At 42.1% G+C, this 17,590-nt stretch overlaps 1 protein-coding gene across 1 annotated transcript in view; it reads left to right on the forward strand.

Annotated features, from left to right (window-relative positions):
• SQLE (squalene epoxidase) overlaps window positions 1-17,590 on the forward strand; it is a 34,515-nt gene that overhangs the window by 13,718 nt on the left and 3,207 nt on the right. The window contains exons 4-11 of the mRNA XM_026679130.2: window positions 3,743-3,923; window positions 5,965-6,061; window positions 9,167-9,280; window positions 10,251-10,422; window positions 12,882-12,977; window positions 14,269-14,411; window positions 14,581-14,677; window positions 17,060-17,147. Coding sequence (XP_026534915.1) covers window positions 3,743-3,923; window positions 5,965-6,061; window positions 9,167-9,280; window positions 10,251-10,422; window positions 12,882-12,977; window positions 14,269-14,411; window positions 14,581-14,677; window positions 17,060-17,147 — 988 coding nt within the window. The remainder of the gene's footprint in view (window positions 1-3,742; window positions 3,924-5,964; window positions 6,062-9,166; window positions 9,281-10,250; window positions 10,423-12,881; window positions 12,978-14,268; window positions 14,412-14,580; window positions 14,678-17,059; window positions 17,148-17,590) is intronic.

Here is a 17,590-nt window from a genome sequence, read left to right on the forward strand (position 1 = left end):
GCAACCACTTGGACAGAGTCCCAGGAGTGTCGCGGGACAATGCAATCCGGACACTGTATCCTCCCTTCCAGGAGGGTCGCTAAAGAAGCTAATCTATCACCTGCGATGGGCGGTTCCGGGCCCCTCCACTTAGGCTGCCAACTAAGGGAACTCACAGTTGACTCAATTGCTTGGTTTGAAAGGGAGGTTGGGGGGATCTTTGTGCCCCTTGCCATCCACTAGCGTCTTCGAGGTGGAAGGTATGCTTCGAGGAGGAACATGGAGATTGCTGTCCATAAAACTGCGAGCTAAACAGCCCGCCTTTCTCCTACCTTCTTCTCAAGGTTTTGCTTGCGGCCGACCACGGACAGGTGGTGAGTCCGTCTTCAGCTCTCCCTTGTGTGGTTGATGGGGTATTTTGGCATCTCTTTTTCAGACAGTACAAGGGGAATCCACAAATATAGTTTTGGCTTCTACACAGACTTTGTAGTGTGCGGCGTGCTTTGTGCAAATACGGTACCTACCTCGCCCCGTTCCTGTAGTTTGCCCGTAGAATAAGACGATACACATCTCTTAAATCCCCCATTCCTATGGTAGATATTCCAGGACATTAAAATAACTTAAATATTACAATATTCATAGACAAAGGAAGTGGGTTTTTTTGCATGTATGTTACTTTTCCCCAGAGTCCAAATTATCACAAGTCTAATATATATTTGCATTTTATTCTACCCTTCCTCCAAAGTGGGGTGGTGGTGGTACTGCATTCTTCTTTAATTAATAATTTTCAAACAAAAAGTAAGATAGAATAGTGCATGGATCCAAGTCATTCAAGAGACTTTGTGGCCAAGCACAAAGTTGAACTACTAAGCTGTCCCTGATCTAGTGACAGGATTGCTCACCCCATATTTAGGCATGTATATATTTCATTCCTATTGCATGCCTCGTTGGATCCTTTAAAAAAAAAGAGTGGATAATGCTGCCAGTCGGAAACACACTGCAGTTATTTCACCTATTATTTTTCAATGGATTTTTGTTATTGTAGAAAAAAATGAAGAAGCAGAAAATATAAATTGATGAGTTGAGTATGATGAAATCTAGATATTCATTTAAATGACAGAATAATTTCACAACACATAACTGGAAATATCCTTGAACTAAATGAACACAATAATCCTTGAACAATCACTAAATGAACACAACAGTCAAGGACTATTGGTACCTATAATCATCGAAGAAGCCAATAGAGTTATTAATTTACTCTAAAATGCTGCAGAATAGTTTTCAAACAGACTGATGAACTGTGTTTGATGTTAAATATGCCAGAATAATTGCACAACAAATATCTGGAAATATCCTTGAATGTTATCCCTGTGCTTGCACAGCACATCTAGCTTTGTTATGGAATTACTATACTGTAATCTATTTTCTTGGATTAATCAATACATTATAAGTTCACCAAGAAGTCAACTAAGTTGTGTAACAGGGTAAATAATAAAAATAAGCAAAGTTAAAACCTTAAATTTAGTACATTGTGCAAATGCAAGCATTAAACTGACAGTTAAATGTTAAGGAAATTCAATTCATAAACTTATTTCTGGCATATTTAACACAGATGGAAGCCGCTAGTGACTCTGCGCTCGGGGCGCTTCTATCGGCCAATAGGTGCGGCCTCGTGGCGAGGCGTGGCTGCCCACAGGGCACTCCTAACAGCTATTAGGAGCGCCCCGCGGGCAGCCACGCCTCTCCACGAGGCCACTTCTATCGGCTGATTGAAGCGGCTGGTGACTCTGCCATCGGGGCACTTCTATTGGCCGTTAGGAGCGCCGCACGGGCAGCCACGCCTCGCCATGAGGCCACTTCTATTGGCTGATTGAAGTGGCTGGTGACTTTGCTCTCCGGGCGCTTCTATTGGCCGTTAGGAGTGCCCCGTGGGCAGCCACGCCTCGCCACGAGGCCGCTCCTAACGGCCGATAGAAGCGGTGGGTGGCTCTGCCCTTGGGGTGCTTCTATCGGCCAGTAGAGGCGAGTCTGTCTGTGGGGTGCTCTAGCTGAGGCTACCTGCAGGGCGCTCCTAAAGGCAAATTCCCCCCTCCCCCCCGTTTCTCTTCACCCTGTGTAGTTCAAGTGATGTGAAAAATGGCAGGGAACGCATGGTTTAAATAGGCCCAAATTTTGGGGGCGGGGCTTAATTTCACTTCGTGCCTATAAAACAGTGCTCGGCCTTCCTGTGGGGGGGGGGGTATTGTTGGAGAAACACAGTCCTATCGGTTCTGCTGGCATGGCAGACGAAGGATACTGCAAAATCTCCATTCCCTCCCCACCCCACTAACCTGCTTTCCAGCTCCGTTCTCCTGTGCAGGGCAACAAAAGAAGACCAAGCTGATCAGGCAGAGAATAGATGGAGGCGGGGCAGTCAGCGGTGGCATTTGCCGGTTCTCCAGAACTGGTCAGAACTTGCTGAATACCACCTCTGCCATGGATGCAATGAACATGAATTTGAGCAAACTCTGGGAGACGGTGGAGGGCGGGGGGTCCCCACGCCGTGGTCCATGGGGTCGCAAGGAGTCGGACATGACTTAGCATCACAGCAACCACCACCACAACAAAATGCAGAAACAAGGTTCCCTGCTCCTGGGGATAATTCCTGCTATTTGCCAGAGCGGTTATGGACATGGTATACCCAAACTTGGGGATAGTAAGTCCTTTTTCTATTTCCCGGGAAATTCCCTATTTCCCATTCAAAAGAACAATGCTTTTTTTTTTTTCCTATCCAGAAGTGGAAAAAACAGGAAATTTCTGGATTACAGGAGCTAAAGCCTACATGGGGGAAGAAAAGAAAAAAAGCATTTGAACTTGAACTTCATTTAGACCTGAATCCAAACTGGATTCAATCTCGGTCTTTGACTCCATTCAGACTGGCTGAGAGGCTGCTGTGTTATGAATCCTGATTTTGTATATCCCAGGGTGGGCAACTATGGCAATTTTACGACCTGTGGACTTCAAGCTCCCAGCAATGCTGGCTCAGGAATTCTGCGTGTTGAAGGCCACAGATCGTATAGTTGCCCTGGGCTATACCACCAGTCACCCTAGATGTGTTCGTTTACCTTATTGATTAGTCCTTGGGCCATATCAAAGTGCAGAATTCCAGACACAAATTATTACTAAAATCTGATAAAAACAATTTAAAATAGAATTGGATAAAATACGATTTTCAGTGAAATCGGAATAAAATATGATTTTCAAAGAAATTGGAATAAAATACAATAATATATAAATAAAATATGATAACATTATATTTCAGTGTCACCCCTACAATCTACCCCAATCAGTCCCATATATACCAATTTCAACCGAACCATTTTGCTCAAGTACAGTGCTGTGTTAAATGTTATTTCCAGATTCTGGCCGCACATAAGGTAAATTATTTTGATATGGGGATCCCAATGGGTCATTCGTTTGGTATACAGACCGAGTTTACCTGCCTCTCACCTTATATAGGCGACAATCAAATAGGATGTGAGCCAGGTCTTCTACATCTGCCGCTCTGCAAATGCAGAGACGTCCATTGTAGGGACTATAGAATGGAATTCCCCCATATCTGACCATTGTGTCAAGCTGCTCAGATCTCACGTGCGTAAATATCTCCTTAAGATGTTCTTAGGGAGATATAACTGTCTGTTTGAAAAGTACACTGCAGATGCATGTTTTAAAGTTAGCTGGCTCCTCCTAAAACTTCCTCCTTTATTCATTTATTTTGCAGATGCTGTGGAAGGTATAGATGCTCATACAATAAATGGCTACATTGTTCATAACCTTGAAAACAAGGCAGAGGTTGAGATCCCTTACCCTTGCACAGCAGCTGGGCAAGTGCAGAACGGGAAAGCATTTCATCATGGACGCTTCATCATGGGTCTCCGAAGGGCAGCCATGTCGGAACCCAAGTAAGTTTAATCATCTAAAGTCACAACACAAATAGGTTAGGCCACATGGCTAACAGGGTCTTCTTAAGATGCCTCCATCTATTTTTCATTTTAAATGTGCTTTTCTTTTATTCGTTGCATTTGAGAATAGTTTGGAGTTAACCAGAAGAAGCATTTGCAATATCAGTTGGATTGGTTTTTATATGTTCTGTCAATGAAACTCCTAGAAGTTATTCCATAAGCCCTTTTGTTTTGTTTTGCCGTTTGAATCGCCAGTGTCACAAAGCAGGCTACTCCTGTTGAGGCCTAATTTGTCATTTTTAGCATACTGACAACCTGAAAGCAAAGAATAAATTGTCGAAATTGAATGTAAAATAAACCCTTATATCTTGTAAGCTATAATCAGTCCAGAAAATGGATTGGATTTGAAGAGAGGGATAGGTCTCGGAGTACACTTGAATTTGTGCATTGCATCTGTCAGAAGCCCCTTAAAGCAGTTGTGTCTTTTCCTGGGTTCATGGGATTGCCCTCCCAACCACAGTGCATTCCTGGGGGAAAAAATTAACATGCTTTTGCAAGTGTTATGTGAATGTTCCAGGCACTCTGAATCAAAGTTCTCCCTGTAAGTAGCAACTCTAATATCAAGAAAGAACCTTGTTAAATACGATGGAAAGAAAAAGTGATTTATAGAAACATCTTCAGAGGACAGAGGTTGACCTAGGCCCGTGATGGTGAACCTGTGGCATGCATGCTGGAAGTGGCATGCAGAGCCATCTCTCCTCCCAGCACGCCAGCTGTCGCCCGTTGCTCTTCTGGGTTCCAGCACGCATACTGGTCTTTGTGCATGCGGAAGCACCAGAAACCAGAAGAACACTTTCCTGATGCGCATGTGCGCACCAAAAACCAGAAGCTCAGCTTCCCGGCACAAGCATGTGTGCTGAGGAGCTGCTCTTCCGGTTTCCTGTGCCGGGAAGTTACTCTTCTAGTTTCCGGGACTCCCATTTTGGTCCTCGGTGCTGAAAAGGTTCGCAAAGACTGGTCTAGGCTCTCAAATTAGTGCAGTATTTCTCAAGGTTGGCCATTTTAAGATGTATGGATTTCAATTCTCAAATTCCCCAGCCAGCTAGGTAGGGAATTCTGGGAACTGAAGTCCACGCATCTTCAAATGGCCAAGGTTTAGAAACAACGTCTAGATAAAGAATGGTATGTTTCGCGCACTATTGGAAGACCTGAAAGTCCAGGCTCAGGACACACGATCTTGAAGAAGGTCTACTTAGATCAGACCTGGGCATTTCATGCCCCGCAGGCCACATCTGACCTGTGGGCAGTTCGACTGTGGCCAGCAGCAGCAATTGGAGGTGGGACGTTGTGGGAGCAGAGCACCAGGTCAACATTGGGATTGGGAATTGGTGCAGCATCAGGGCAGGTGCAGGGGGCGGGGCGTCAGCAGCAATGGGGGCGGGGTAGACGCAGCCCCCGACAAGTTTCTCATTGGCCTCTTGGGAAAATTAATTGCCCCCCACTCCCCGGTCTAGAATGGTTCCTAGAACATACCAACCTGACAGCACATGGTTATTCTCTCTTTCCTCATGTTTTTCTTACACTATTTTCTTTCACGGATGACATTTTAACATCTTCTTCCTTTTCTTTTCTTTTTTACTTCAGAAGTCCAGTTTTTTTTTTAACAGCTGTTTTGTCTAAGATTGAATATAATTGCATGTACTTTATATGAAAAGTTATATGAAAGTACTTCATATGAAAATTAAAATCACACACGTAGAAAAAGAGGGGTACAGAGAGAGAATGAACAATTTTTTTGTGGTTCACAGTGAACTAGATTTCCCTGTTCCGACTAGCAACTTAACCATTATATCAACCTGGCAGTCAGGCTAGATTACTTTGTCTGTTTCAAGAAGGCTCTCTAGTTTTAGTCTTTAGTTCAGACTAAAAAGAAAAGAGAGAAGAAATACTTTCCAACTTGCAACATTTCTAAACAGAGGCGCCCATTTCAATCCAACACAATAAAATGTATGCATTTTTAAATAAATCTGCTTTTTTTCAGTGCAAAATTTATTGAGGGGACAGTGGTACAGTTACTTGAAGAAGAGGAATGTGTAGCTGGAATCGTATATAAAGATAAAGAAACTGGTGATACAAAGGTGAGATTTTCCAGCCATTCTGGTTATTCCAGTGTTCTAGGATACTATGTCAGTTTTAAACAAGCTGGGTTCAGGGGATTGCTTATTACAGTGATGATGAACCTACGACATGCATGTCAAAGGTGACACGCATGTCAAAAGTGACACATTTTGGGTGACGCAAGCATGCACCAGCAGCCGACAAGGACAATTCTTGAAGGCAGATCCCATTTGAGCATGATTTTTAGAAGTTGGAGGCCATGTGAGAATGAGGCATGGTCTTGTGCAGCCTCGGAAGTTGTGTGAGAGAGCTGTGCTCTCAAGGAGCCTTCAGACCCTCTGAAAACGGCACATGAATGCGTTTGTGTGCAGTTTTGGGACCGTGCAGAGACCACAAAAGAGCATTCTCTGAAGCCACTTCAAGAGTGTAAGCCTTGTGCAATCCCGAGCACATTGAGGTACAGCAGGAGGAGGCCATTTTGAATGGCAGCCGTGGCACTACAGAATACAGAATAATAGAGTTGGAAGGGACCTTGGAGGCCTTCTAGTCCAACCCCCTGCCCAGGCAGGAGACCCTACACCATTTAGGACAGATGGCAATCCAGTCTGTTCTTTTTTTTTTAAAAAAACAAGTTTTATTGATTTTCAAAACACACAAGTCATCATTATCCATTACATGTTTAAACCTTTTTCCATTATAAATTTAACAAGTCAGATAAACTATAATTCTGTTTTAAACCATTTCCATATAAACATACCAAAACCTCTTATCCAATTTCCCTTTATTTCTCTTTACTCTTATTCAATTTTATTATTATTATTTCATCTACTTCTTTCTGACTTAGTTACCATTGTTCTCATTCTATATTTCTACAAGGTTTTATTAATTTTCCCCCAAAAAACAACAACATAATCACACAACACACAAAACATAAAAAAATCTTTTTGGAAAGTAACTTGGACCCAGGTATCTCTCTTTTCATGGACTTCAATTATATTCAGCTCATCTTACATATCATTACTTATTTTATTTACCATTCTAAATCTTCTATATTAACTTCTCCACATATTTCACTCTTCTTAATTCTATCTTAATTAATCATCTTAATTTGAGTCATTATATTTATATCTTTTGTCCATTCTCTATTATACCTTTGTCTCATTCCTTTTAAAAAGAAAGAAATTTCTCCTGAAATCACTAATCAGAGTATGATGCCTTTCTATCTCCCCACTAAATTAATCAAATTAATCTTTAAAATACCCAATCTGATTTTGCTTGGTACATTCTAACTGAATAATACATCTAAAACAATTAAATACATAGTTAAGCAATAAATTTAAATATTAAAAACAAAATACTATAATGAAAGTTTTATTATAACATCAATACCATAATCTTAATAAACTCTTTAATTAAAGTTTAATATTCTAAATCTCCCTCATATTATATTTTCAAACCAATCATTATTAACATTCCAACATTTTAATCTTTTATCAACTCTCAAGCCATTTAAATTTTCTATTTCTGATACAATACTACAATATCATCTTATGTACCTTGCAAAATCTCTTTGAAGAAATTATACTTATCCTTCATCCCTAAAAAAAATTTCTTTTTTCTCATTTAATTTCAAAACTTTGTAGCTTTTCTCCACCTTTTCCCTTTCTTTCTTCCCCAACAAACCTTTCTAGCCCCCTTCTTCTAGCTTCTGCCTTACTGGCTTCCCTTCTCTGTCGCATTTCTCTTCCCTTTTGTTTACCATCCTTATATTGATTTTGCACCTTGTTTTTCCCTTTCTTAAATGTTTTTTTTAAATCTTAAGTCCTTTATTTCTCTTCTTTTTCCTCTTCCTTCCCTCTTGGTCGAGTTCTGAGATTTATTAAAGATGGCTTCCTCCCTTTGTTCTTCTTCTGCTGTCTTCATCTGTTGCAATGTTTGTTGATAATTAATAAGCGCCATTTCTAAAAAAAGAAAGGCTTCTTTCACACCAGCTTTACCATTTTGTTTTGCTTGCTCATAATCTTTTCTCAGTTCCTCGATAGAAGAAGCCATTATAAATCTTTTCTTTTCTTTTCTCTTACAACAGCCAGAATATTCCAAAGGAAAAATAAGACAATCCCAAAGTTCTCAGTCAGTCCAAACCAAGACAGAGTTCCCACTCTCTCCTCCTGGGGTAATATCAATTAGAGAAAAAGAAAGTCCAAATCTGTTTCTTAAAGTCTTATTGCAATATATTTTAGTCTTTCAATCCTTAAGGCATCTCCTCCAACAAGGTCTTAGCAATCCAGTCTGTTCTTGAAAGCCTCCAGTGATGGAGCACCCACAACTTCTGAACACAAGCTCTTCCACTGGTTGATTGTTCTCACTGTCAGGAAATTTCTCCTTAATTCCAGATTGCTTCTCTCCTTGATTAGTTTGCATCTGTTGCTTCTTGTCCTACCTTCTGGTGCTTTGGAGAATAGGTGGACCTTCCTCTTCCTTGTGGCAGCCCCTCAAATATCGGAACACTGCTATGTCACCCCTAGTCCTTCTTTTCTCTGGACTAGCCAAATCCAAATCCTGCAACTGAATTAGGCTAAGTAATATATACCTTCCAATGGAATCATTGTTTTCAAAGCACTTAATGTGGATGTTGGGATGTGTGCAAGGTGTAGATTGAGGAATATAAAGATCTGTGAGAAAATTGTGGGTGAGAAGAATTCAATGCAGAATGAAACATTCAAAAATTATTCACTCATTCGTGCCTCACATACGACTTTGCATTTCAGGTTGGCCTGTTAAAACCAGTAAGGTACAAGTAGTCCTCAACTTATGACCGTTTGCTTAGCAACCATTCAATGTTAGGATGGAACTCCCCGGGCTAATTATGACCAGGTTCGAAATACTGGCAGCTGCCCCCCTCCACGGTCCCTTCCAACTCTGTTATTCTATGATTCCATGACTGTAATTCTGGGCTCAGTTACAGTCAAAGTTGAGGACTACCTGTGAAGGTTGTGCATCGTGATGATCATTACCATTTGCATATTGAAAAGAAGCATCCTGTCAATTTTGTGTTTGCTTTGGAGTCCATTGTCAAACTTTAAATCAACGTTGATGGTTTAAAGTTTATTTCTTTTGTATTTCAGGAACTCCACGCACCCTTAACGGTAGTTGCTGATGGTCTGTTTTCCAAGTTTCGAAAAAATCTTATCTCCAGCAAAGTGAAAGTCCCTTCTCATTTCGTAGGATGCATTTTGAAGGTAAGTGGTTTCGTAAAACACGAAGCAATATTATCATCAAATTTGGAGGGTTGTAGTTATAATTACAGGCAGTCCTCAACTTACAACCACAATTGAGCCCAACATTTCTGTGATTTTTTTGTTTTGTAATTATTTTTTATTTTATTTAAAGTACATACAACTCATCTTCCTTTTAACGGTGTGTCGTCTGGATACAAATATCTTGTGGAATAACAATTAAAATTTACATCCATGTTCATTACTTTGGTATTAATTCTCTGTCCTTATCTTATTCTTATCTTATTAATATAAATAATGTGTATTACTATAACGCTCCTCTTCTTAACATGTTTAATTCCATAAACCTTTTTTCTATATTTCACTAATCTGTTAGCTATTTCTACCTTTCATATTTTTTCTCTAGCCATCGATGAAATAGTTCCCATAACTTATAATTATATTCAGTTTGTTCCTTCTCTTTAATTGCAACGTTAATCTATTCATTTCTGCACATTCTAATATTTTTGTAATCACATTTCATCAGTAGGAATCTCTTCGCTTTTCCAATTTTGAGCAAATACAATTCTAGCTGCAGTTAATAGATGAACAATAAAATATATTTCCTCTTTACTGTAAGTTTCTGTTGTTGAGTGAAACGTTTGTGCGTTTCTTTAAAGCAGTTTAATCCTGCTCCTCAACTCCAAATTTTCTCAAACTGGTTTGCAAAGAATCATCTTCAGGCATGAGTTAGAGGGAAAATAAATTATAGTGGGGAGAAAACAACACAGCTCAGTGTAACGATTTCAGCCTGGTGATGGGTTGTGGTAGAGCCTGTTGGTATTTGAACTTTCAGTTTTGTTGAAAGTCTATGAGCCTTGGATTATTTGTCAGCCGAAAATTACTCATTGCAGTCAAGGCAAAGCAGGAAGGTTCTGGGAAATTCGTTGTTTTTTTTTAAATAATGTTTTTCTTTCTTTCTTTGTCTATAAAGAATTCTCCTCAGTTTAAAGCCAATTACGCCGAGCTGGTGTTAGGAAATCCTAGCCCAGTGCTTATCTACCAGATTTCTTCCAACGAAACTCGAGTTCTTGTTGACATTCGAGGTGAAATGCCCAAAAATCTTAAGGAATACATGGTTGAAAAGATTTATACACAGCTGCCAGGTAACAGTAACCTTTGCACGGAGTCTTAATATCTTTACAGGTAGTCCTCGACTTATGACTGCAATGTAGACAGGAACTTCTGTTGCTAGTCAGCATAGTTGATGAGTTGCATCTGATCTTTTTTTGTTCTGGTTATTAAGAAAATCACTGGGATCATTACATGAATTACGTGGTTAAGTGGACCCAGGTTTTCCCATTGATTTGCATGTTGGAAACCCCCTGGGAAGGTTGCAAATGGTGATCACCTGACCAAAGAGACACTACTACAGTCATAAGTGTGAGGACCAGCTGTAACTGACTTTATTCATTGCCATTATAATGTTGAATCCCTGTTGAATGTTTGTTAAATGAATGGTCACAAGTTGAGAACTATTTGTAAGCCAGTGACTTGAATAGTAGTTTAGGCACCTGTCTTAATGCAGTGTTTCCCAATCTTGGCTACTTTAATCCAGCGGGGCCCAACCTTTGTGGCTTGGTGACCTGGCTGTGGGGAGAGAGGGGAACTGGGCCGTGTGAGTGGCAGGCCGGCACGCGGGTAAGTGCCCGCTGGCCCACTGCTCACACAACTTGAACTGTGTGCACACACTCTGGCCAGCCACTCGCACAGCCCAATTCCAAATAGGTCACGGCCCAAAAGTGGGCGGTGGCCCAGGGGTTGGGGACCCCTGCCTTAAACTACAGAGTTTAAGATGTGTGCATACCTTAAAACTGTCAAGGTGGATAAACATTGTCTTAAAGCAGCGGTCGCCAACCGGTGGGCCACGGCCCACTAATGGGCCCTGAGAAAATTTTGGTAGGCCGCAGAGAAATCTCACCCCCAGCGCACCCCCACAAAGCAATTAATCCAGGCTGCGCAGAAACACAAGGCTGTGCCGCCCACATGGCCCGCGGGAACCCTCCCCGCCCACTCACTCCTTACCCGGTAAACTTGCCTGCTAAATTGCTATTTTTCCTTTTTCCGACCATCATCTGTTCTGCTGTGCCGGGAGATTTAGATTAGCTGGGAAGCAGCAAATGGTTGGATATCTTGCTTTCTAGCTAGTCTTTAGATCTTCGGCTCAGCACAGCCGAACCTCCCTTAGGATTGAAGGTTTGCTTGCAAGCAAATTCAGTGCAGACTCACGGCAAGCAAATTTGAGAGACTGAGCTAGCCGATGGCAGATAGATAGATCACTGAATGATTCTGTGAGCAACTCAATCTGCCTGCTTTGCCTGATTTTGGGTAAAAGTTGCTCTTTTTTATAAAAAATTCAATATTTACATGCATGGTGTGTTGTGAGTTAATTTTGTGAGTTTGCTTGCAAGCAAATTTTATGTGACAGACTGAGCTAGCCAATGGCAGTTAGATAGATCTCTGAATGAATCTGTGATTCTGTGAGCAACTCAGTCTGCCTGCTTTGCCTGATTTTGGGTAAAAGTTGCTCTTTTTTTAATAAAAAATTCAATATTTATATAAATATTTATAATATTTACATACAAGCCATGCCTAGCAGTCACATGACCACCAAGCCACACCCACAAATTAGGCCACGCCCACAGAACCAGTTAGTGGTCCCTGGGATCTAAAATTATGAGTTTGGTGGTCCCTGAGGTCCAAAAGGTTGGCGACCCCTGTCTTAAAGTGTTTTAGCTGAAGAACTGAAGTTGACCTTGGATTATCAGAGATCTTCTTTCTGTTATGTGCATTCTCTTCTTAATCTTGGCTCAAAGACAAATGTGTGACGACCCCCGGGCATGGCACAGAGATAACACAAACAGCTGGCAGTTCAAACCACCCCTTTATTGCTCCAAATTTCCCCAAATGCTCCCACGTTTCTGGCAAGTCCCAGAGCAAAGTGATAACAAACCCACCCACAAACCTCAAGAAGCCTCTGGATGCAATTAGTCCAGCCCAACCCTGTACACACCAGGGCTGCACAGCAATAAATCCAGCAGGGCAGATCAAGGAGTCCAGGAAGCAACAGATCCAGGTAATTGGTCCAGAACGCCAGAAAGAATGCAAGGACTCTTGGAAAATTCAAACATTGGCACTCAACACTTTCATGTCCTCTAAGTTGCCAGCGTTTGTTCCCGACAAATGCCCATCCCCACAGCATCTCCTTAAGTCTCACTGCCCAGGTGTGCCTTGTATGAAGATGGGCGGGGCAGTCTTCTCCCAAGTAGCCTGCTCAGTCTGTGCTGTTCACGCCTCTTCTCCACTCTCCGGGCTCTTGGATCAGGAGGGGGTGGTCCTTGCTTATTGCCTGAGCTCTGTCTCTCATGTTCATCCTGCCCCTGTTCCTCCCTGTCTACAAGCTGTTCTAATCCTGAAAGACCCTGGCTTTCCCCATTTTCTTCCGAAGACAATGGCTCTGATTCCAGCTCGTCTTCTCCCACAGATTCAGGCTCCGATGGGGGCACGACAAATTGTTTTAAAACTCATGCACCAAATTTGCTTGCTTTTTTTTTTTTTTTAACAGAACACTTTCAAGAGCCTTTCCTCATAGCAGTACAGAACGAACGTCTGAGAGTCATGCCGGCAAGCTTTCTTCCGCCTTGTCCTGTCAATAAAGCAGGTCTGTGAACAAAGCAGAGAATGCAGAAAATATCACAATCTATCACAGAGCTGTCCAATCTTGGCAACTTTTAAAACTTGGGGACTTCAACTCCCAGAATTCCCCAGCCAGTCATGCTGGGAATTCTGGAAGTCCAGAAGTCTTAAAGTTGCCACACCCCAGATCTAACAAAAGACTTGGGAGCACAGAATGGTTCTCTCCCCCCACCCCCTTAACCGGGAAATGCTCCTTTCTGGTGCCCTTTCAGCCAAGGGGCTCTTTTGAAAGACTTCTGACATAAGTTGACCTTATATTTTTGAATCACAAGGTCTGAAATTGGAGCAAACAAAATTATTTGCCTATTTCTTTGCACCTCAGCCAATCTTTTTGGCCATTGCTAATAACCCTTAGCCTTTAGAGCAATTCTCTTTACAATGAAGTTGGCCTCCTCCCTGTATGTACCACAGTAAATGTCAGAATACATTTATTAGTAAAATGGCTTTGGTTGATTAAAGATTTTTTAATATGGATTCCTGGAGTGGAAATATTGACTCATAATTGACTGTACATCAGAGAGACTCAGAGAAAACCCGCTTTGCAGGAGGGCAGTTCCACTTAGTTCAACCGTAATTTAATAGTACATCATTTGCCCCAAGTTATCTCATTTGCATAATGACATCTTTACACTTATGGGGTAAAGGAGTTTCTGTGGATTTTACTCGGCTAATCATTGCCGATTGTAGGGGGGCGATGCTCATCTCCATTTCAAGGCCATCGAGGAAGACATTTCCACGGCCATGTGGCCAGCATGCCGTCACAGAGTGCTGTTACCTTCCCACCGAAGTGGGTACCTATTTACCTACTCGCGAACTGCTAGTTGGCAGGAGCTGTTGCTAGGATGGGAACTCACCCCGTTGTGTGCGGCTCGGGTCTTGAACCCGGGCTGCTGGCTTTCCAGCCGACAAGCCCAATGTCTTAACTGCTGAGCCATTATGCCACTTCCCTTTGGTTTCACAGCCATTTACATGAGTTTGATGCAAACTGCCACGGATGAGATCATTTGTAGGATTTGACAACGCTAAGCAATGATGCACTTCGTCATGAAAGACACTGCGGTTTAATTGACATTTGGAGGTAACAGAGGCCCCGTTCTCCCTGTTGGCGGCTAAAATGGAGGCTTCCTTGTAGTTTTACCAGCCGGTCACTTAACAATTTGCATGGAGGGTTTTAAAGAAGCCTTTCAAACATTTAAATCAAATCCCCCAAAATTGCATCTGTGCGAGTTTTGATGTTAGGACTCTTTCTCTTTTAGGAGTCCTCCTCCTAGGAGACGCTTACAATATGAGGCATCCTCTGACAGGTGGAGGAATGAGCGTTGCTCTGAATGACATCAAAATCTGGAGGTGTTTGCTACAGACCATTCCAGACCTGTATGAAGACTCTGCTCTGCTGCAAGTAAGATCCATATATTTTTTCTTTTATAAAGAATTGAAGGTCTCAAAGTTTCTTTTATACAACTTCAAGTACGCCTTTTGTTTTATATTTGAAATCGTCCCGTCCCCCCCCCCCTTTCATCTGATTGAATATCAAGTGGAGCAATCTGTTGGAAATTTATCTTTTGCAGGCCAAAAAGACCTTCTACTGGACAAGAAACAAGTCTCATTCCTTTGTTGTGAATGTTCTTGCTCAGGCGCTTTACGAACTATTCGCTGCAACAGATGGTATGTGCTTATTCAAAAATGCATTTTTTCTTTCAACTCTGGTTCTTCTCCTTCCCTTTAGCAGAATGATTTGTGCTGCATCCTTGCTATTCTTCCTGCTGTCTCCTTCATTCTTGACTGTTTTCAAGTTGCCAAGGTTGAGAAATACTGGTCTTAATGGTTTAAGTTAACCCACATCCTGCACCTCAGGCTGCTCCTGTCTTAATTCCCATCTGATGCATGACCCTTTAGAAATATTGGCATTTTTCTCTCAGGCTCCTTCCTCCATACAGTCAATCAAATAATTATTCACTTCCTGTACACTTAACTCATTTTTGTGTTGTAAGAAATCTCTGTGTGTATATGTGTGTGTAGCCCCAAATTTATGCTGCTACCCGAGACATTTAAGTGAGTTTTGCCCCCTTTTATGACATTTCTTGCCACAGTCATTAAGTGAACCAATGCAGTTGTTAAGATAGTAATCCAGTTGTTATGTGAATCTGGTTTCCCGATTGACTTTGCTTGTCAGAAGCACACAAAAGCTGATGACATGACCTTGGGATACTGCAGCTATCATAAATATGAACCAGATGCCAGGTGTCTGAATTTTGGTCACATGACCATGGAGATGGTGCAAGGGTCGTGACTGTGAAAAACGGTCATAAGCTACTTTTTCAGGGCTGCTCTAACTTTGAACGATCACTAAATGAACTGCTCTAAATAAGGGACTACCTGTATATATAAATTTGATGAATCTTATTTTCTGATTGATTAGGTCAACGTGAAATATGTCTATGGTCTTTTGAGAGTTGCCAACAGAAAGGAAGGGGGGAAGCAATGCGGCAGCTTGCATTCCATAAATGCTTTCAGAGATAGTTTCTAGGTGACCTAAGTTTCTGCCGTGCAAAATTCTAACTGGAGAGCATGTCGATGACTCTTGGCTATAGATGTGTCCCATTGGAGAATATGAATTATGATACACCCAGGGGGTGGAGGGAAAACCAGGGTCAAGGGTGACAATGAATGATGTGTCTCAGAGTTGGCTACACCCAGGCAATGCTGGACAGTTTAACTCCCAATAAATCCTTTTTAAGTTTTGGAAGTTTGGCTCAAGACTCAAGATTTAAATGGGGTTAAGTGCCGGAATCCTGACAATTATAGAACAATCCTATAATTACAGGCAGTCCTCAACTTACAACCACAATTGTGCCCCAAATGGCCTTAAATGTAGACTAGTTGCCAAGCGCCCCAAAAATGTGATCCTGACTGCAGGAGGGAGGGGTGACCATCAGAACTTTGAATCCAGGTCATAAATATCTTTTGGGGAGGCCATTCAAAACTTTGAATGGTCGCTAAGTGACCTGTCATAAGTCATACCTGAAAGAGGTGAACTTTAAACATAAAAACAGCTGGTATCTACTCTTCTAGAAGTTGAAGGACATGCTGGAAACATCCTCGTTGGTTTTCCTTCTGGTACCTGAATCTTTTGTGGCAGATGATATTACAAGATCTCACATCTTGCTCCCACAAATGGGCCAAATTACATTGCTCAATTGTGGCTCCTGATCCGAGTCAAATATCCGAGTACACCATAATCCCTCACAATGTTGTGGCCTGGTGGCGGCTGGCAGAGGTGGCAGCAGAGTCGGATAGTAGTGAAGAGGTTGGGGAGGAACCCGGGCCATTCCTGGAGGCTGAGGAAGGCTCAGATGAGGGCTCTGCATCAGCTGCCTTCGGGCTCGGACAGCAGTGAGGCGGGGAAGTTTCAGGAACTGGCTCAGAGCTGCCAAAAGGAAGGCACAATTAAGAACTCAGGGTCGATGTGGGAGTAAGGCCACAGGTGGACGATGAATAGCCCCTCCCATCAGAATTAAAAGAGAAGCAAAAGGGGAGGGGGCTTTGCAGGAAACAACTCGCTCGTTTGGTCTGGTCGTTTGTTTGCTCCAGCCTCATGGAGAGTTGTCTGTACAACCCAGCCCTTCCCTGCCAGCAGCGAGTGTGGAACTATTTACCGGGCAGAGTTCCAGGATTGATAAAGGTCTGATCTCATTAGTCTACCTTCGCAAGATTGCCAATCCGTGAATAAAATAAATTCACATTGATGTAATAAAAGAGGTTCTTGCCAGGACTCAGAATTGACTTAGTGCTTTTTGGGGAGGCCTAGGATAGAACACACAATGACATAACAATCTACATTAAAGACGACTCCCTTGCAGAACCGCTCCCAAAAGTTGCTGTTGCCGCGATATCAAGTCCATCTGGTTTTGTCCATCTACGCGGGATACGATTTTAAAGGGAATGTTTATTTAGGCCAATATTGTGCCGTTGTGCTGTAAATTTTCATTTTCTCATTTTGCCTGGCCTTTCTGCTAAGGTTGATGTCGTGTTTCATCTATTTGACAGATTCTCTATGCAAGCTAAGGAGAGCCTGCTTTTACTATTTCAAGCTTGGAGGCAAGTGTGTGTCTGGTCCAGTTGGATTACTTTCCATGTAAGTTGGGGGTTTCCCCCCACCCCAAAATTCTTGTTCAACTTGTTATTGGCAGCAGTTGTAGTTAGCAGAGCCCCTGACTTGCCTCAGGAGCCTTTTAGAAAGAGAGACACACGGAAGGTAATGGCGATCAAGAGTGCGTTGTCTGGCTAGACAATTAAGTCAAGTCATATACCGTATTTTATTTAACAATTCTTTAGGGTGTAAAAATCTGTCTTTGGCTATGTCTGAATACAAATAGTTCTCAACTTACACCCCACCCGATTGGCAATGGAACTTCTACCACTAAGCGATGCAGTTGTTTAGTGAATCAGGCCTGATTTTATAAACTTTTTTTTTTTGCTGCGGTCATTAAGCGAACTTGGCTTCCCCCCTTGAGTTTGCTCGTGAGAAGCCCCTTGGGAAGGTCCGCAAATGGGGGAATCCCATCACGCCAGGACACG

This window comes from Notechis scutatus, chromosome 3 (genome assembly GCF_049901735.1).
Source record: "Notechis scutatus isolate UNSWTSFEM ecotype Mainland chromosome 3, rNotScu1.2, whole genome shotgun sequence".
In the NCBI taxonomy this organism is placed as follows: Eukaryota; Metazoa; Chordata; class Lepidosauria; order Squamata; family Elapidae; genus Notechis; species Notechis scutatus.